General features: G+C 38.4%; 1 protein-coding gene across 4 annotated transcripts in view; it reads left to right on the top strand.

The window, feature by feature from the left end:
* SLC44A2 (solute carrier family 44 member 2 (CTL2 blood group)) overlaps positions 1 to 9,217 on the top strand; it is a 172,892-nt gene extending 163,675 nt beyond the window's left edge. For 2 of the 4 annotated variants that reach the window (XR_014024878.1, XR_014024879.1), the window contains 2 exons: positions 6,169 to 6,344; positions 7,879 to 9,217. Coding sequence is in view for 2 of the 4 variants with exons in the window: in XM_081315770.1 (XP_081171896.1) it covers positions 6,169 to 6,290 (122 nt within the window). In the remaining 2 variants the exon portion in view is untranslated. The remainder of the gene's footprint in view (positions 1 to 6,168; positions 6,345 to 7,878) is intronic. The other 2 variants (XM_081315770.1, XM_081315771.1) reach the window with 2 other exon arrangements.
* The last annotated feature ends 12,244 nt before the right edge of the window (positions 9,218 to 21,461 follow it).

Genomic DNA, 21,461 nt, shown 5'->3' with positions numbered 1-21,461 from the left:
AATTTCCTGTTTTAGTGTTAGTTTCCACTTCTATTTGGTTTTGGGTTATCTTTTCCTCATTTAAGGTTAGAGTTTGATTTGGTGGCTTTAAATTGTCAGATTTTTCTTGCAGCTTGGCTTTAATTTGCTCTGTCATTGCCAAGATCATGTCCAGAATCAGTTTATAATCAAGTGGCAGAATATAATCATCCATTTCATTGTTATTTACAGTTAAATCTTCCATGGAGGCTGTTTTTAATAATAGTCAAGGATTTTCCACCTCCTGAAGGGTTGTATTCAGTGCCAGGTGTTCCCACTCTTATCTTCAAGGACAGCTCTGTTATTCAGACAGCTTTCACAACAAAGAGGAAATTTACTTGCTGTACCAGGTTTCGCCACAAGATGTCATCAATAACATATAACATGCAATGTAAGAGGTTTTTTTTCTTTTTCTTTTTCCAAATTATTATAGAACTTTTGTAGAATTAGTCCAAATTTTTCTTTAATTTCCAGTTTCAAGAGAGAATAGGATAGTGAGTCCCCAGCAACAAATAGAAGCTTTTTAGTAAAAACAGCTGCAATTGCTTAGATTTTTTGCTGCATTAATTGGATTTCTTTAGTAACTTTGAGGCTATAAGCTTTGTTCCCAAAGTTTTCTCACCGTTTTCTCAAAAAGTGGGGAAGGAAATTTTCAGGAAAGTCCCACAGGAAGATTATTAAGGGAATAGGAAAGGTAAAAGCTCACCCAGGTCCTCCAGATTGCTTCATAGTGCTAGGTGGTATTTTTGGCTTTCGGTAGGGAGCGGCTTAGTGATTGGCCATCTTTATGGCCGGTCTCTTCTTCTTTGGGCCAAAAGGAGATGATCCCGGATTCCAGCAGAGGGCTGGGAAGTCCTCCTCATGGTGATCGCCCCTCCAGGGTGATTTTTGACCCTTTTCAGGGTCCTCAGAACAAGAAAGAAATGGACAGCAGGAGACAGACTGCACCACACGCGCGCGAACCGGAAACCATCTTTGATATTTCTTGATGCACAAAAGGCGTTTGATAACTTAAATTGGCAATTTATGTTTCACCAACTTGTGGAAATGGATTTTAGAGAAAACTTTATGAATGCAAATTCATGAAATTTATGATAAACAGATTGCTAGAATAATTGTAAATGGAGACTACACTGAAAACTTTAATATTAAAAAAGGTGCAAGACAAGGATGTCCTTTATCCCCATTGCTATTTATATTAACTTTGGAAGTATTGAACAGAAATATTAGAAAAGACTGAGATTAAAGGACTGGAGATAAAGGGTGTAAAATATAAATTGCAGGCATTCACGGATGACTTGGTCTTTATATTAGAAGAACCTCTGGAAACAAGCACAAAACTGTTGGCCACAATAGAACAATATGGTGAGGTCACAGGCCTGATAATAGAGAAAAGACTACAGTTTTGACAAAGAACTTAACAGAAAAACAGAAAATGCAACTTGCAAGAAAAACAAATCTTCAAATAGTTAAAAAAGTTAAGTATTTGGGAATTTACTTAACAGCAAGATGTATAACAGTAAAAGAAGACAACTATACAAAATTATTAAAACAAATAAAACTGGACTTAGAAAAGTGGGAAAATCTCCAACTGTCAATACTGGGGAGAATAGCTACAATTAAAATGAATATCTTACTGAAAATACTTTTTTATTTCAAACTATTCTGGTAAAATTAGAAAAAGCCTTCTTTGATGAACTGAATACTATAATATTGAAATTTATTTGGCAAGGGAAAAAAGCACGAATTAAAGTGAAATTTCTACAGGACGTTAGAGAAAGGGGAGGATTTGGACTTCCAGACTGGAAGTTATATTACCAAGCAGCTATTTCAATGTGGATTAAACAATGGATAACACTTATAGACAAAAGACTACTATACCTAGGGTGGCATGACCTGCAGATTGGCTGGCATGCCTTTCTGTGGTATAGGAAGAATATAGCGCATGGATATTTCCAGAACCATGCTATAAGAAATGCACTTCTCTTAGAATGGGGAAAAATAAAAGAAAAAATTTATATTAAGATATCTGAATGGTTTTCAACAATGGAAGCCTTTGCTTACCCAAACTTAATTAACTATGATAAACTTGTAACATATAAAGACTTACTGCACAATGAAGGGAGATTGAAATCTAGACAAGACTTACAACAACAAGGTATTGACCTGTCATGGTGACCATACCTACAAATCCAGTCAAGATATGAAAAAAGAGGTGAAAACAATGGGGCTCTATAAGGAACAGACAGAACTTGATCTTACATTGCTAAAAACAGATGAAAAGCTGATTAAAAAACTTTATAGATTTCTGCTTAACTTAAAGATGGAGGAGGAACAAGTTAAAGAAACAATAATATGGGCAAAAAACATTGGACATACTATAGAGCTTGAAGAATGGGAAAAGTTATGGGATAGAAATATTAGATTAACCAAAGCTTTACCATATAAAGAAAATTTATATAAAATGTTTTATAGATGGCACATGACACCAGTGGGACTAGCCAAAATGTTTAAAAATACTTCAAATGTGTGTTGGAAGTGTAACCAAAGACAGGGTACTTATTACCATATCTGGTGGTCATGTCCTAAAGCAGAAAGGTTTTGGCTTAAGATACATTTGTGGTTGGAGAAGATGATTAAAAAACAAATAGAATTTAAACCAGAATTGTTTCTCTTAGGAATGATAGGCCCCAACTATGACAAGGAGAGCGGATACTTAATGTTACATGTATTTACAGCAGCGAAAATTATGTATGCCCAATATTGAAAAAATGAAAAGTTACCGACTGAAGAAGTATTAATCAAAAAATATTGGATTGTGCAGAAATGAATAGATTAACTTTAGAGATTGAAGAGAAAGAGCATTCAGTTTACTATAGAACTTGGAATAAATTCTATCAATGGCTAGATAAGCGAGTTAGAGAGAAAGGAATTATGATAATTTATTATACCTATCATTGTTATCCATTATTAGATTTATTACTTTTATTTATATATATTTACCCAGACAATATGCTGTTTGCCAGATATTGAATGTTATTGGGGGAAACCCCAACCCTCAGCCCCAACCTTTCCTGTACCCTAACCCAAATTCCCATCCCCTTACCCCCCTCCTTAACCCTATAAACACTAATAAAAAATTGTTCAAAAAAGTGTACTCTCTAGCAAAGTCATTTTTATGTCTCCATAAGTCTGTTAGTACTAAGTTGCCCATCATCTCAAAAATAAGAGCCTTGGTGGAGCAGTGGGCTAATGCCTCCTTAAGTAACACCAGCTGCCTGCAATTAGTGCAGGTTCGCATCCCACCAGGCTCAAGGTTGACTCAGCCTTCCATCCTTCCGAGGTAGGTAAAATGAGGACCCAGATTGTTGGGGGCAATAAGCTGACTTTGTAATAATGCCGCTTGGGGGGGGCGAAAGCCCTAATAAGCAGGCATATACATAGAATGAAGGCTATTGCTAAGCACATTGGTTTGTGCTTAAATTGTAAGCCGCCCTGAGTCTTCGGAGAAGGACGGGATATAAATGGGATTAAAATAAAAAAAATTTTTTAAAAAGGCCTTTGGTAGTTTACCCTGGGAGAGTTTAATCCCCTAAGTAGATGTTCTGTCCATAGCTGGTATATAGTCAGTTCATTCCAGTCCCCCAACATAACCCAATTTTCATACAAAAAGGGTAGCAGTTGATTCATTAGATATTCACGCCAACCACTATTGATTTTATTCCATTAAGTTCAATTTCCACTACCACAAATGGGTTTAAGTTGAGGTTTTATATATAAAACAACTCCATTAGTCTTTTTTGAACCAGCAGATAAATTCTTCCCCTAATCATTTATTTATTAGGTATTTCTTATTTTGTTTCTTGATGTGTGTTTCTTAAAGGCAAATTGTGTCAACATTTAGTTTCGTCAGATAATGAAATATTTTTTTACACTTGGATGGGGAATTTGGCAGAAAAATCAGCTGATCATCAGCAGATTCAGTATGTCATCCTGTGGGAAGTTTCCGAACATAAGCTTTCTCTTGACCTCTTGTTAAGGAAAACTTTTGGGTATTTGTGGCATAGTTTTCATCTCCATATTTTAACTCTGGCAGTTCTGGAGTAAGGAGTAACTTACAAATTGACTAATAGTATAAAAATAATATTAAGCTTTTAATATAAGTGGATCAAGTTTAGCTTTTTCAAGCCTAGAAAAATGTAAGTTTTTTCTTCCATGGTTTCTTTTTAATAGAAAGGAGGATGATAAATGTAATATTTTCATTTCAAACAACATAAAATGATTAAGATGTGGGGAAAAATCAGTCTGTTTGGAAATACATTAAAGAAATAAAGTAAACTAGTATGTAAAAGGGTAGAGATGTTTGCCTCAATATAGTTAAATTTTAAGATTCAAAATGGTCATAAATAAAGAACTAGAAATTGCTGATAGTGATTCAGATTTGGAAAATGAGAATGATTCGCAGTTTCCTGTAGCCAAATCTGTATCCTGAGCCTTGACTCTCCTCTTTTCATTTCCTCCCTGTTCCCCCATGAAAATTAGGACTTTCTCTGATCGAGTAAAAAAAAAGAACAGAATACATGATTTGCTTAATTACAGTATTGATGGTATGCTGTTATTGAAAATGTAGTCAATCACACAAAAGACTAACTCTGCCTCTTCAGTAAGGGCTTAAGACTTCTTCCTATTTTAATAGAAGAACCCCCTTTTTTTCCAGGTGACTTCTGAAGATACCTATCTCATGCTTTGTCTTCTAAGACATAATTTTAGAGCAGTAACATCTTGGAAGAGGCAGGGGCTTTTTCTGTTGACCTAATTTTGAAAGCTAAGGAGGAAAAAGAAAAAAAAATCAAGGAGTGCATCAAAGCAAACATGGCTGCCAGCAATCAACTGATTGGTGTGCCAATACCAGGCTATAGCTCACCAGGATGGTTGAAAGACAGAGGGGGAAAGTAATAGGAATCTAGCCTGATTAATAATTCACAAAGATGATATGGTTCTTTGCCCTGTTGGAGATGAGTGAGCAACCATTATATATTGTTTTTTCCAGTGTCATGTTTTGCTAGTGGTAGTTCTTGTTTTACAGTGAAGTATTCAGTAAAGAAATTGAACTACACTTAGCTGAAGTCAGTGTGTACAGTTGAAGGGAGGGGGTTTCCTGAAAGATACTGGAAGAATCTTAAGTCCCACTGTCAACTTAGAAGTAATGGACTTAATCCTTTCCTGTAGAATTTTTTCAGTCACTAGCAATTACTGTACAGTAAATCCAAGTACCAATCATTATATTTCAGCAAATATAACAAAATTTAAAAACATTTAATTCAATACAATAAATAATTTACAAATATTGTCTGCATAAACCATATTTTTCAATTTAGTTTGTTGTACAAGCAAACCAAGTTATACAAGTTTTGTAAAATAACAGCAATTTTGTATCTGTAAGTTTTAAAAATTAAAACACTGCATATACTTTTGCTGTTCCAGAAATGTTCTTTTCTTTTTGAGCAAACCCTAGGGAGAAAAAACTTTCATTTAAATTAACTCAAAAATTCTGAAAATATTCCATGTTGAATTAATTTGTTATCAAAGTCCAAGAATAGATCAGAAACACAGTACTTAAGCCTACTTGCCCTCTGCTTAGCTTGCCAGTGAATGAATTATAAGCTTTTAGAAGATCACAAGAATTTGCTGGATGGTTTTGGTCTGAAAACCACTAGCAACAGAAAATACCAAATTAATGTGAAGTGGATACATCTTCATTGGCTAGAATGTATATTCAATTTTAAAGCAGACTTTTTTCCTATTGCAGTGTAGTCTTAGTTTCATTGTAGCATGATGAAAAGTTAATTTCTTTTGTGATTTTGCAACCAGTAACTTTTCGTCCTTTCTACATCCATTAATTCATAGCAATTCCTTTCTGCTATACCTGCAAGATTGTGCTATAAAATAGCATTGAAATAGGCTACTGTCTAAGCTATTTTGTTCTTTCCTTAGTGGAGGAATCTTAATTGCAACTAACTTCAACATTTCCTTTTTTTTCTCTCCCCTTTTGCTTTGTATCTCTTTGCCTTGTTTATTTTTTGCTTTGCTTTGCTTCTCTTGTACATTCTTTTATGGATGCTTTCTCTGTCTTGTTTGGGATTCCAAAAGGCGAAGATCTGGAAAGGAACGATGGAACTCCTGAGCGGCCTTATTACATGTCCTGTGCCTTGAGTGAAATCCTCCTGAAGGGAAGCCTAAAATCTTCCAAAAGTGCTGAAAGTCAAGAATAGGGGCAATGCACCAAATGGGAAACATGGATGCAGGTGTCCCACTGCAAATCTTCTGTGTGTAGATGCTGTAACTTCATGGGCAATTCTTGATATTCTGAGAAATGATGGTGCTCTTGACTTGCATCAAGCAAGTAGTTATTGGTGGCATATACTGTAATCTGTTTCTGTCCAGCAGATTTTCCAATACCAAAGAAGGACTTGAAATTGAAGGGTGAATGTATTTAAAGTTGAAAAAAATGCCTCAGTATGATTCTGCTATTGCTGTCTTAACTATGGTTGCTTTTGGCACAGATATCCTATCAAGTGCACAAAGAATAACACCACAACAATTCAAAATGAAGTAAAATTAATATCAACAGCAATACATTAACAATTTCAATTACAATAAAAATGTTTTCAAATATTGGACCTTTCCAGATTACAAATATCCCTATATTCCATGTGCAGCCATCTATAAGAAAGATAGCCCAATATAGCAATATGTTGATGCTTAAGAAAGCAGCTGCTTGAATATAAATAAAATACTTTGACAAAGGTTTGCTTACTTAATAGTATACTTTCCTTTGGTTGGAACAGATTTTGAATTAGTATATAACTGCAAGTGTAGCTGTATGCCAGGGGTCTTCAAACATGGCCCTTTTATGACTTGTGGACTTCAGCATGCCTGGCTGAGGAATTCTGGAAGTTGAAGTCCACAAGTCATAAAAGGGCCATGTTTGAAGACCCCTGTTGTATGCAAACAGAAGTAAATAGTGGGATGAAGATAACCAAAATGAGCATCATTTCTCTTTCAGATTAGTTTCAGCTCTTTAGAAATCTCTTGCTTCTGTACAAGTGCTTTGTTGCTGGCTTAAACTATTAGCAAACCTCTCCAGGGTAGGAAGTCCTTGGAGAGGCTTCTTCTGTCTTTCTGTTTCTGTATATTATATAGAGATGCAGTCAACAAAAGGCATCAAAGGAGGAATGCTGAAACAAAAAGGCCAAATTCTTATCTGCTATTTGCATAGTGCACTTGTTTTCCTACTTATGAGTAGGAATTTTTTAACTAGTGAAGTTTAATTTCGGAAAAGAGGTAAAGAATAATTTTCAAATGTGAATAATGAATATGAAAACTTCACATAACTCCACTTTTGCTTTGCTAATAACAGTTTCTGAACAAGGAAGCTATTATTCAGTTTCTTTGTATTCCTTGGGAGAGAAAAAAAAGACCTCAGATTTCATAGATGTGCCTGGAATCTTTGAAAATGGCAAGATTTATCCCTTACTTTAAAATAGGGTTTTAAAAAGTCCCTAACCAGATCTTTTTGGATAGAAAATTCTAACATCCTTTCTGTTGAATAGCAGAACAGGAAAATTCTCAAATCAGAATCATTTTCATTCTAATTATGAATGTCTGTCATATGTACAGTACTTTTCTGCTCGTAGTGAGATCTAATCTCTACTGCAAGAAGTGGTCAGGTTTCCCTTAATTTCCATAAGCCAGGATTACTCCTATGTGTATTTGCATGTTTAGTCTATCTTCCTTGTCCTAGTTCTGAAATGATCTTTTCACAACCCTTTGCTTGGGGGGATTTGTGTTTCTTTGCAGTGGAAGACCTGGAGCGTAATGATGGCTCTACTGAGAAGCCTTACTTCATGTCATCTAACCTGAGAAAACTCCTGAAGAAGACTAATAAACAGACAGATGCATGATTTGGCAAGCCTGTCATTCAATAAGACAGAATGTAATGTACCAACTTGACTTTTGTCAAGGTAGAGCAGCATCTGCAAGTTTAGAATATCTGCTACCCCTAGCTGTGCCATATACTGTAACTATAGCTTAGGCAAAATTAGACACCTCTCTTGTATCTTCTGGTTTTCGAGTGTTTCTTTTGCCATTTAAAGTGATAAATTAGCCACAGGTTATAATAAATATAGTTTAGGAATATAGCATAATAAATCAGAGTGAGATCTGTTAAGACTGAGACCAGTTAAGAAAACCATCAATCCTATTGGACCCAGGACTATTTAAACATTCGATTAGCAATTCTTGCTTGCTAATACAGACCAAGTAAATTGTATAGACAGTGGTTAATGTAATTGATCTAATGAAGCTACATTTGATCCAGTTTAGTTATTAACCATGTGCTCCAAAAGTTTTTATTTTTCTTGTAATGACATTTTTAATGCAATTATTGACCACTTAAAAAGGTCACCTTAAAGGTCTCAATGATCCCAGGAAGGGTTTTCATATTATATACTAATGTTTATGGGAAAATCTATTTATTTTCTAAAATATACTTCACTGCCACTCCACATCCCCAAGACAATTTAATAATGACACCAAGCACAATTAGTAAATAGTAAATCCAGGTAAGAAAAGTGTATTCTAGGAAAAGATTGTTATAACTGGGAAGGAAAATTTGACAATAGCTTTGTTTTTGTAATGAAAATGGTCAAAATCATGCAAAACAATAAAATTAGCATGAAATATAAAATAAATCAATACATGACAAGAAAGGAGCCGTAATAATCAAAAGTTCAAAATTATGTACTATATAATGAGCAATTTACTTTGAAATTTGTTCTAAGAAGCCATGTATTTTTAAACTGCCCAAGTACATTTAGCTTAATTTTTGCTTTCTTATATTTTATTTCATATATTGCTGTACTTTTCACAGAAAATATAACTGAAATATTAAACATTTTGTTTTGTAAATTTGTTTAGCATCTTTTTTATTACATACAGTACTATAATGAATATAGATGCCTGCAAATTGCCATTAAAATAGTTTATTTCTTCTTCCTATCCCTAAATCTAGTCTTCTAACTTTAAGCTTGTAGAAGATGTAAAGATTTTCTTTCAACATTATTTCTTTTAATTAAAACCTATTATATATTTCTTGCAAAATAGGCAAGGTATATCAGATAGGTTGCATAATTGTCATTACAGGTATTCAAACAAACAATATTTGTGTAAAATAAACACATTGTCAAACTTCATAAAAACTCTCAAAAAACTCTGCTTATTTTTAGCCAGTTCTAGATGCATTGATTATTTCATCATGGTGACTTGTGCAGACACAAGTTGTTTCTTCCCAGAATTATTATTTGCATGGTAATATAATTTATCACAATCAGCTATTGGTACACCAGGAACTAGCTTTTAAGGAATTGTTAGGGAATATTGTATACCATTGTTGGATTTATTAAAGCTATTTATTAAAGCTAAACATCTCTGCGCAGAGATGTTCAAGAACTAAGTGGTTTTCTTGTAATACCGTTCTTCTGACTGCATACTCCCTGTAACTCCACTACAAGCATTTCATAATATAATAGAAGATGAGATTGGCACAGACTAGTTTTTGGATTAAATACCTGGTAGGTTTAATCAAATCCCAATAACACAAATCACATTAAAGCCCGTTAATGCACTTGAACACAGACAGCAGATGGTGATACTATATATTTGGAGCTAAGTGGAGCTAAGAATGTGTACTAAGGTGATGCTTGTAAAGTCTGGGTATCTATCCAGTTTTATTTCTCCCAGTCTCCCCTGAGAGAACAGTGTACATATCAATGAAGTAGCATCTAGATATGATTTTCCAAATTTTTGACTTGCCTTGAGTAAAAAGGAATTGTTTTGGGTAGCATATAAAATATATAATATAGTCAATAGTATATAAATAACAAACTTCCTTTATTTTTTATATTTTTTATTATATTGTAGGGCCACGTTATTAACTATCCAAGGTCACATGTGGCCTATGGACTGCAAATTGGACACGCCTGCTCTAGATAATACTGAATTTACGCTTGACTGTAACATAGTAAACTGGATTTATGCAGCCTAGTTGCAGCCACTGCATGAACCTGGAGTTCAAGAATGATTTAGTATGAAAAATGTTAATAGAAATGTCAAAACATCAGCGTTTTTGGAGTTGGGTAGCCTTTTTTATTAGTTTTATTCATTTATAACATAAATGTGAAAATACAAAAGCAAATAGTAGGGGACAACAGTAGAAAAAGGGAGAACAAAAAAGGTGTGAAGAAAAGGAAGGGAAGAAACAAAAAGCATTGACTTCCAACTTTGTTATAGTAAAATCAGACATTAAAATCAAATCTCAACTTTTTACATTTTTATAGTAGTATGCACTAGCCATTTCTGTATTGGCACATCAGTCTAATCAGTAAAACCCAAAATCATATCATTTTTTTCCACCTCAAGCATGAAGTCCAGAAGCGGTTTTCAAGTAGAAACAAAAGTACTTATGTTCTTTTCTTTTATCAGCACAGTCAATTTGGCCATCTCTGCTAATTCTTTTTGAAGGTGGTTATCCCTAACAATTCTTCAAAATATAGAAACATAGGGTTGAATGGACTTAGGAGGTCTTCTTGTCCAACCCCCTGCCCCAGACAGGAGACCTTATAACAACAGAGATCGAAAAATGGTGTTTTGTTGGCAGGGGAAAAAGAGAGAATGATGCACATCAGCCTTGCCCTACATTCTCTCTAAAATCATTACAAAATCCCTCTAGGTTGTTTTGTTTGAGACTTGGCTGAAACAAAAAATGATGATTGATCACAATATCTAGGGCACAATATATTTGTTTCACGTTTGGGGCAAAAGACACTTTCCATTTTGTACATGTCCCTAAATCCCACTATTCACAATGATTAAATTTCTAGTAACATATCTAGTAACATATCCAACATTGGCATATTTTGGCATATTGGCATAAAAAGAGCCTTGGTGGAGCAGTGGGCTAATGCCTCCTTAAGTAACACCAGCTGCCTGCAATTAGTGCAGGTTCGCATCCCACCAGGCTCAAGGTTGACTCAGCCTTCCATCCTTCCGAGGTAGGTAAAATGAGGACCCAGATTGTTGGGGGCAATTAAGCTGACTTTGTAATAATGCCGCTTGGGGGGGGTGTATGAAAGCCCTAATAAGCAGGCATATACATAGAATGAAGGCTACTGCTAAGCTTGTAAGCCGCCCTGAGTCTTCGGAGAAGGGCGGGGTATAAATGGAATTAAAATAAAATTAAAATAAAAATATTTTGAGAAAAGTTCAGGAAAAACAGAACAAGCCCAAAGAATGATATTCAGGATAAGTAAGCAGGAAAAGTTTTAGGAAGAACAATTGAAGAAACTGCATACATTTTGTCTTGAGAAGACAAAATTGAAAAGCGGTATGATAGCTCCTTTAAAATACCTAATGAAGATCACATAGAAGATGGTTGAGATATTTTATCATCCAGAGTTCAAGGAAGGCAAAATTCCAATTGAACATTGGAACAAATTTCCTAATAGTAAAACCGATGCAACAATGGGACCAATTGCCACAAATACTGGTAATTTCCTTTTCAATTGATTATGTGCCATCAAGCTATTTTTGACACCTAATGACCGTATAGATTTTCTCTATGAGATCTATCTTAACCTGTTCTTTCCACTCTCCCAATGGTACATTCATCACAACTGTAACAAAGTCCAACTTAACCATAACCCTCTTTTCTTCCTTCAAACATTCCCAGCATTAGAGTGTTCTTCAGGAAATTAATTCTTAATATTTCTGGTAAGATAAATTTGAATCTGATCATTTGTGCCTTGAATGAGAGCTTAGGGTTGATTTGTTCAATATCCATCAGTACGTTTTCTTGGCTGTCCACAGTATTTTCAGGAATCTTCTCCAACACCAATGTTCAAAGGCATCAATAATCCTCCTATCTTGCTTCTTCAAAGTCCATTCCCTTTCAATGGAGGAATTAAATACAAACATGGACAGTAACATTTAGGGAGTCTTTTAGTTCACACACTGAAAAGGGAATTGTCATGGTTCCAACAGACAGAGACAAAGCAGAACTCTGAGGTTTGCAAATTCCTCAAAGAACATGTTTATTAGTTACAAAGTATCAGCATGGTCAAGAGTGAAACCAAGTCTGGATACATAAGTAACTTTTTCCCAATATAAAGTTAAATATCCCACCCATAAATCAATGAAATCAACGACGTTCCCCAATATGATTATTTGCCAGTCTAGTCTCGGGAGCCACCAATGACCTTGGTTCCCATGGGACAAAAGATTATTTTGACTAACAAAGCATCTGGGCAACCGCTCTCCCTCTGTTCTATGCGGCAACCTAGAATGAGAAGGAAAATGGCTGCAGCCATGCTCATATGTAGAGTTGACAGTCGCCCCTGTTAAAAGAAACAAGTCTCCTGTAGGGGAAACAAAAAGCAGATTAAGTATTCCCTTGAGGCTTGTGAGGATATTTATTGTAGAACTTTTTAATTAATCTGTCTGCTTTCACATTGGTATATTTCACCCCATGTAGCTTCTGATGGGGTAGCCTTTCCACTGAACGAGGTACTGTAACTTTCCTTTGTACAACCTAGAATCAACAATTCATTTTATTTCATAATGTGTCTCCCCCTCTACCACTACTGGACCCAGCAGCTTCTTTGGAATAGGTCTTAAAGAGGATTCTGACACAGGTTTCAGTAGACTACAATGAAACACAGGGTGAATTTTCCCCAACAATCATGGAAGTTTCAATTCCACTGTAACAGGGTTTATGATCTTGGTGATGGGAAAAGGACCAAGGAACTTTGGCCCCAATTTTCTGCTGGGTAATTTAAACTTATATATTTTGTTGAAAGATAAACCAATTGCCCAACATGAAAAAGTTTTTGAGGGGAGCGTTGTTTATCTGCTAGCTCCTTGTAAACCTTGGTAGCCTTGGTCAATGCTTTCTTCACATTCACCATAGTTCAAAGGCTTCAATTCTTTGGCGCTCAGCCTTTCTTATGGTCCAACTTTCACTGCCATACATTGCAACTGGGAAGACCATAGCCTTGACCAGGGGTCAGCAACCTGAAAAAGGAAAAGAGCCACTGGGAACCGGTTCCATCACACATAAAAAAAGTGGGAGCCGCGTGCGTGCGTCCATGCACGCGCATGCGCAAAAAAGTTTTGCGCATGCGCGAAACGGGTTTTTCTTGCGCATGCGCAGACACGCGCGGTTGCCTTTTTTTTCATGTGTGATGGAACCGGTTCCCGGTTGCGCGACGGCGACAGCCCGTCTGCAAAGCTGCCACTTTCGGCAGCCTGCAAACATGCCGCGGCAGCTTTCTCAAAGAGTGGCGCCGCTGGCCATTTCGAGAGGTGCGCGCGCACCTCTCCGAACGACCGTAGGTGCGCGTGCACCTCCCCAAACCTCCCCAAACGGCGGCAGGTCTCCAGACGGCGGCGGCTTGGGAGAGGTGCGCGCGCACTCTCCAAACCGCCGCCATCCCATTTGCACAGCTGCCGTGTTCATCAATGTTTGACGAACGCGGCAGGTCTCCAGACGGGACGGCGGCGGTTTGGCGAGTGCGCGCGCACTCGCCAAACCGCCGACATCCCGTTTGCACAGCTGCCGTGTTCATCAATGTTTGACGAACGCGGCAGGTCTCCGGACGGGACGGCGGCAGTTTGGCGAGTGCACGCGCACCTCCGCCCTTCGGAAAGGTGCGCACGGACCTCTCGGAACGGGCGGTGCCACTCTCCATTTGGAGAGGTGCGCGCGCACCACTGCCCGTTCGAAGAGGTGCGCGCGCACCGGGCGGCTGGGAGCCGCAGAAGACAGCTCAAAGAGCCGCACCTTTGTTGACAGGGTGATGTCTCTGCTTTTTAGTGTACTGTCTAGATTTGCCATGGCTTTCCTCCCAAGGAGCAAGCGTCTTTTAATTTCTTGGCTACAGTCCCCATCTGCAGTGATCCTGGAGCCCAGGAAAATAAAATCTGTCACTACTTCCATTTCTTCCCCATCTATTTGCCAGGAATTGAGAGGGCCAGATGCCATGATCTTGGTTTTCTTAATGTTAAGTTTCAACCCAAGTTTTGCACTCTCCTTCTTCACCCGCAACAAGAGGCTCTTTAGTTCTTCTTCACTTTCTGCCATTAGAGTGGTATCATCTGCGTATCTTAGGTTGTTGATATTTCTTCCGGCAATCTTAATTCCAACTTTTGATTCATCTAGCCCTGCCTTTCTCATGATGTGCTCTGCATATAAGTTAAATAGGCAGGGCGACAGTATACAGCCTTGCTGGACTCCTTTCCCAATTTTGAACCAATCAGTGGTTCCGTGTCCAGTTCTCACTGTTGCTTCTTGACCCGCATATAGGTTTCTCAAGAGACAAATAAGATGGTCTGGTACTCCCATCTCTTTAAGAACTTGCCACAGTTTGTTATGATCCACACAATCAAAGGCTTTAGCATAGTCAATGAAGCAGAAGTAGATGTTTTTCTGGAACTCCCTAGCTTTCTCTATGATCCAGCGTATGTTGGCAATTTGATCTCTAGTTCCTCTGCCTCTTCGAAATCCTGCCTGTACTTCTGGTAGTTCTCGATCCACATACTGCTGAAGTCTAGCTTGTAGGATTTTAAGCATGACTTTACTAGCATGAGAAATGAGTGCAATGGTGCAATAGTTTGAACATTCTTTGGCACTGCCTTTCTTTGGAATTGGAATGTAAACTGATCTTTTCCAATCCTGTGGCCACTGTTGAGTTTTCCAAATTTGCTGGCAAATTGAGTGTAGCACTTTTACTGCACTGTCTTTTAAGATTTTGAATAGCTCAGCTGGAATACTGTCACCTCCACTAGCCTTGTTGTTGCTCAGCTTTTCTAAGGCCCACTTCACTTCACATTCTAGGATGTCTGGCTCGAGGTCAGTGACCACCTCATTGTGATTATCAGGGACGTTAAGCTCATTCTTGTATAGTTCTTCTGTGTAATTTTGCCACCTCTTCTTAATCTCTTCTGCCTCTGTTAGGTCCCTGCCATTTTGGTCCTTTATCATGCCCATTTTTGCATTAAACGTTCCCTTCATCTCTCCAATTTTCTTGAAAAGATCTCTGGTCCTCCCTATTCTATTGTTTTCTTCTATTTCTTTGCACTGTTCATTTAAGAAGGCATTCTTATCTCTTCTAGCTATTCTCTGGAATTCTGCATTCAATTGGGTGTATCTATGTTTTTCTCCCTTGCCTTTCGCTTCCCTCCTTTCCTCAGCTATTTGCAAAGCTTCCTCAGACAGCCATTTTGCTTTCTTGCATTTCTTTTTCTTTGGGATGGTTTTGGTTGCTACCTCTTGTACAATGTTGCGAACCTCTGTCCATAGTTCTTCAGGCACTCTGTCTATCAGATCTAATTCCTTAAATCTATTTGTCACCTCTACTGTATATTCAACAGGGATATGATTTAATTCATACCTGAGTGGCCTAGTGCTTTTCCCTACTTTCTTCAGTTTAAGCCTAAACTTTGCAAGGAGAAGCTCATGGTCTGAGCCACAGTCAGCTCCTGGTCTTGTTTTTACTGACTGTATAGAGCTTCTCCATCTTTGGCTGCAGAGCATATAGTCAATCTGATTTCTGTGTTGACCGTCTGGTGATGTCCATGTGTAGAGCCGTCTCTTGGGTTGTTGGAAAAGAGTGTTTGCTATGACCATCGTATTCTCTTGACAAAATTCTATCAGCCTGTGCCCTGCTTCATTTTGTACTCCAAGGCCAAACTTGCCTGTTATTCCAGTTATCTTTTGGCTTCCTACTTTAGCATTCCAATCCCCCATGATGATAAGGACATCGTTTTTTGGTGTTAGTTCTATAAGGTGCTGTAGGGCTTTGTAGAACCGGTCAATTTCATCCTCTTCAGCACTGGTGGTTGGGGCATAGACTTGGACTACTGTGATATTGAATGGTTTGCCTTGGATTCGAACTGAGATCATTCTGTCATTTTGAGGATTGTATCCCAGTATTGCTTTTCCTACTCTTTTATTGACTATGAAGGCTACTCCATTTCTTCTGAGGGATTCTTGTCCGCAGTAGTATACCTGATGGTCATCTGAATTAAATTCACCCATTCCTGTCCATTTTAGTTCGCTGATACCTAAAATGTCGATGTTCAGTCTTGTCATCTCTTGTTTGACCACGTCCAGCTTTCCTTGATTCATGGATCTTACATTCCAGGTTCCTATGGAGAAAAAATCTTTACAGCATCGGACTTTCCTTTCACCACCAGACACATCCACAGCTGAGCGTCCTTTCGGCTTTGGCCCAGTCGCTTCATTCTTTCTGGCGCTACTAGTACTAGCCCTCTGCTCTTCCCCAGTAGCATATTGGACGCCTTCCGACCTGAGGGGCTCATCTTCCAGCGTCATATCGTTTTGCCTTTTGGTACTGTCCATAGGGTTTTCATGGCAAAGATACTGGAGTGGGTTGCCATTTCCTTCTCCAGTGGATCACGTTTTGTCAGAACTCTCGGCTATGACCTGTCCGTCTTGGGTGGCCCTGCACGGCATAGCTCATAGCTTCATTGAATTACGCAAGCCCCTTCGCCACGACAAGGCAGTAATCCATGAAGGGGTGAGCCTGTATGGGTTTCTGTAATTTATTTCTTACCATATTTTTTATGGGAGAGACACTCTTTGTCTGACTCCTCTGATGAATCCTATCCAATATGGTTGAACCTCTGTCATAGCTCTCATCTTCCTCAGAGCACACAAGCCCCACAACCATGTTAAGGTAGTGCCTCACTGTTATGTTATTATTGTTATTATTTTTTGTTATTGTTATTAAAGATGTAATCTTCAATTCGACTGAAAGTCTGGGGTTGGTAAAAACTTAGCAATGCAAGTCCTAACCAAGGACCTAAGAGCTATTAAGGCAGTGGCAGTTCTGAGTACGGTGGATTTTTGCAAAGTCAGAATATTCAGGTTGCATAAGTTTAAAATTTCCATGTATCTAGGCAGCCTTTTGGGTATTGCTCCAAGGGCTCCTATTACTAGTGGTACAACCATTGATTTCTTCCTACATAGTTGCTCAACTTTAATTTGTAAATCATGATATTTTGATATTTTTGTTACCTGTTTCTCTTCAATTCATGCATCACCTGGTATTGCAATATCAATGAATCCAATTTTTTTTCTTTTCTGCAATAGTGATGTCAGGTGTGTTGTGGGCCAGACATCTGTCTGTTTGGATCCAAAAGACCCACAGGATCTTGGCTTGCTTATTTTCAAGAACTTCTTCAATTTGGTGTTCCCAGTAATTTTTGCTGCTTTCTGTCACTGCAAGTTTTTTTTTAGTTCGTCAGAAAAGTTCATTTCTAACTGTACATTTTCCCTGCTTTCTGCACCTGTGGTGATAGCTTATCTGGTAACCATAGTGAATCCCATATTTTTATGGTTTAAGACTGTTTTGTGCTCATGCCTAGAAAAAGTTTCTCACAGTTATTCTTTATTGTCTTTCACTTTGCTGTTACTGTCTGTTACGTTAGGATGTAGTCAGCTAGCTCTCATATATATATATAGTAATTAAAAGGTATTTAGTAAGATTATGCATCGTGTTTTATTTCCTTCCTTCATGCACCATGCATCCTTGAAGCACGGTCCTTCGCCCTCTACTAAGGTGATTTATACCTTGACATTTGGTATCGAGGATGGTTTGATTTATGTTTTTAGAGATGCATGTTTCTGCGGCTGTTATCAGTTAGTTAGTTCTAGCAAGGCAGCGGTGATTAACTGCTGAAACATGTCAGGAAGGAAGCCACGGATGGAAAGGGAGGCTAGGAGCCTGTCTGTGGGGCATCTCCCTTCAACTTTACAAACTCCGATCGCTTCAGCCACACACCTTGGAGAAGACGCACCTGCTCCTGTCAACGATGCAAGGTCAGTCACTCCTTTTTCTACTTTTCCAAGCTCCCTGGCAGCTGCTCTTGAAAATGTTCACACTCCAGGGGCTCAAGATGAATTTCAAGGGCTTGGAGCGAAACCTAAAGTTAAGCCGAAGAAAATTCCTTCTGCTCCTTCAAGTCCCAAGCGAACTATGTGAGATAGGGCTATGCAAGGCTAATGTGAACAAATTGGGGTTTTTGAAAAGCATTTGCAGCAGGCAAAGGAATATGTATCAATGGTTCAGCAATATGAAAGGAGTTATGAGCAAGAACCGGCCATATTGCCACACCCACAAGAAGAAGCCATATTGCCTCCTTCTTCCCCAAAGCCAAAGTCACGCCCATCATTGATTGTCATGCCAGACGAATGGGAACTGGAGGCTCCTATGTCACATGATTATGGGCTGTCCCAAAGGACATACAGAGCCACAGTGATGCCTGAAGCAAATGTTATGGCACCATCTACTGGTGAAGCTGAATTAAGACATGAATTGGAGCTCTCACTCTCGCAATTGTCCATGCAGGAATCTTTGCTCAGAGATGCAAGGTTTCTGCCATTATCTGAAGCTCCAGCCCCTGATGGTGCTAGGATTCCTGTTACTATTGCTACTCCTGTTAATATTGCTTCTATGCAAGTCCCTCTACCTGGCAGAGCACAGCCATATTTAGCCCACACGCAATTGCCACCGGGTTCTTATATGCGAAGGCTAGTGTCATCTCCAGGTTATGCTAATGCACCAGCCCCAGCGCCAGCGCCTCCTGCTGGCCAGGGTGGAATAGCAGCTCAAAGACTGTCACAGCCAGCACCAATACTACCGACAGCTTCAATGCAACTACCACATGTCCAGGCACAGGCACAAACGCCACTGATGCCCCCTGCAGGTTATAGTCGGATAGCACAACCTGCACAGCTAGTACCTCAATTGTATATTCCTCATCAAACACCTTCTATTGTACCACTGGCTGGTGACTCAAAATTAAAGAAGTCAGAACAGAATTACAGGGCATGGGTCAGTGAGGTTGGACTTTTGCTACGCAGAGAAGGTACTCACATGATGGTGTTTAATCCTCCTGCCCAGCCATGGACTCCTGACATATGGGACTTGGATAATAGAGCATGCACAACATTATTGATGTCAATGGACACTGAATTGCAGCTCACGTTTTCACAAGATGCAACTGCCCAACAAATTTGGACTCAGTTAGAGACATGTTATCGGCCTACATCAATTAAGTCTACATGTTTACTTGTCCTGTGCCATCCTGAGATCTTGGCAAGTAGAATCGATCAACATCACTTTTTTGGTGCAGAGCATGGTGAATTGTTATTAGTTTTCTTGTCTTTCGATCCAAGTTATCAAGTTTTAGCCGAGTCCAATCAATTATTCCAGCTATCATATTACAGGCATTGCCCAGGTGTTAATTGCCTTTATGATATTTCCTCCACTCAGCTTTGATCTTTGATCCTCCACTCAGCTTTGATGATAATGATGATAATTGATATTTGTTACAAATCTTTAGTTCATTCTCAGCCTTAGATTTCCTGACTTCATCTTTGCAGATTTGGGCTATGTGCTGATATTCTGTTTATTTGTTCATCTTTCCATATTTTGTCTTTCAGTTTATAACATTTCATACAAATACATAAATAAAAATACAATATCACAAATTACTGTAGACTAGTGAACAAAATGTTTTATAGGAAAATGTACTGCATTAAGTTTATGCATATAATTTGACTAAGGAGTTACATACTTTGGCAATGCCTGTAACTAAGATATTGACTAATATACAATTATACAAACATACAAAAAATATGTTTTCCATACTATATTGAAATGGAGATACTGAATGGCTCATTTAACTTTTTCTCAAAAATAAAATGAGCACTGTAATAAGAAAATTAGAAGTAGCTCAATTAAAAGAATCTCTAAGTTCATTTCAGTTTTTCACCCCATGTGAATCAACTAAGATAATTAAAGGCCTGGAGACTAAAACGTATGAAGAATGGTTGCAGGATTTGGGAATGGCCAGTCTAGAGAAAAGGACTAAGGGAGACATGATAGCAATATTCCAGTATATGAGAGGCTGCCACAAGGACAAGGGGGTCAATTTATTTTCCAAACCACCAGAAAGTAACTTTAGTAGTAACTTTTTTGGATGAAAACTAATCAAGGAGAGAAGCAACCTGGAATTAAGGAGAAGCTTCCTAACAGTGAGGACAATTAACCAGTGGAACAACTTGCCTTCAGGCATTGTGGGTGTTTATCACTCAAACTTTTTAAGAAGAGACTGAACAGCCACTTGTCTGCTTGAGCAGGGGGCTAGATAAGAAGACCTCCAAGGTCCCTTCCAGCTCTATTCTGATTGATTAATGTACATCCTTTAAGTTTTCCTGCTGCAAACCAGTTTTTAGTCTGGAATTTCCATTATTTTTCTCTAATACTGCTAGAAACAGGAGTTATCCGATAAAGGTGACTGGTTGGAGAGTTTACTTCCAAGCTGGAATTTGCTGTCACAATAAACAATCATGGGTAAATATCTTTAAAAAGATTTTCAGAATGGAAGTTTATCAATGGCTGCTTATTATGGATACACTCAAGGATTTTGGTCTGCATTCCTCACTTCTAGGCTATACTAAAAATAGGAATCAAATTTGGTCAGCAAACCCAGAGGTCAATGGGTTTGGAAATTGGCTTCTGTGAGAACTTAATGCTGGACTTCACAGTTGTTGAAAGAAAAGTCTTCATCAGGGTCCAGTCCAAGCCGGGAATAAACAAAATGGAGACTGCTTTAGAAAGAAAGTTGTAGTTTATTGAAGAAGAGAGCCAGACAGAAATATGGCTCTGGAGCAGCTGACCACATGTTGCTGGGAGTGGTAGGTTTTTATACCTTCTTGGGCTTTTGTATTTATTTATTTATTTATTTATTTATTTATTTATTTATTTATTTATTTATTTATTTATTTATTTATTCGGTTTATATACCGCCCTATTCCCAAAGGACTCAGGGCGGTTTACAAGGCAAAATTTAAAAACAATCCAATATAAAATTAAATTAAAATTAAATTAAATTAAGTCTAGCCACAAAAATTAAATCACAATTTAAAAACATTAAACCCCTCAGTCCAGACCAGATAGCTCAAAGAGCCAGGTTTTTAGGTCCCGGCGAAAAGAACAAAGGTCGGGGGCAGTCCGGAGTTCCGTTGGCAGTTGATTCCATAGGGCAGGCGCACCCACAGAGAACGCCCTCCCCCTGGGGATCGCCCATCAGCAATCCTTGACCGGCGGTACCCTGAGGTGGCCCTCCCTGTGGGAGCGTACAGGATGATGGGAAATTGATGCTGGCAGCAGGTGTTCCCTTAGATAATCCGGGCCCATGCCATTTAGGGCTTTATAGGTCATCACCAGCACCTTGAATCTCACCCGGAGGGCAACCGGAAGCCAATGCAGCTCGCGGAGAAGAGGTGTTACATGGGA

This window comes from Vipera berus, assembly GCF_964194415.1.
Source record: "Vipera berus genome assembly, chromosome: 2".
In the NCBI taxonomy this organism is placed as follows: Eukaryota; Metazoa; Chordata; class Lepidosauria; order Squamata; family Viperidae; genus Vipera; species Vipera berus.
This window is presented reverse-complemented; position numbering and strand designations above follow the sequence as displayed.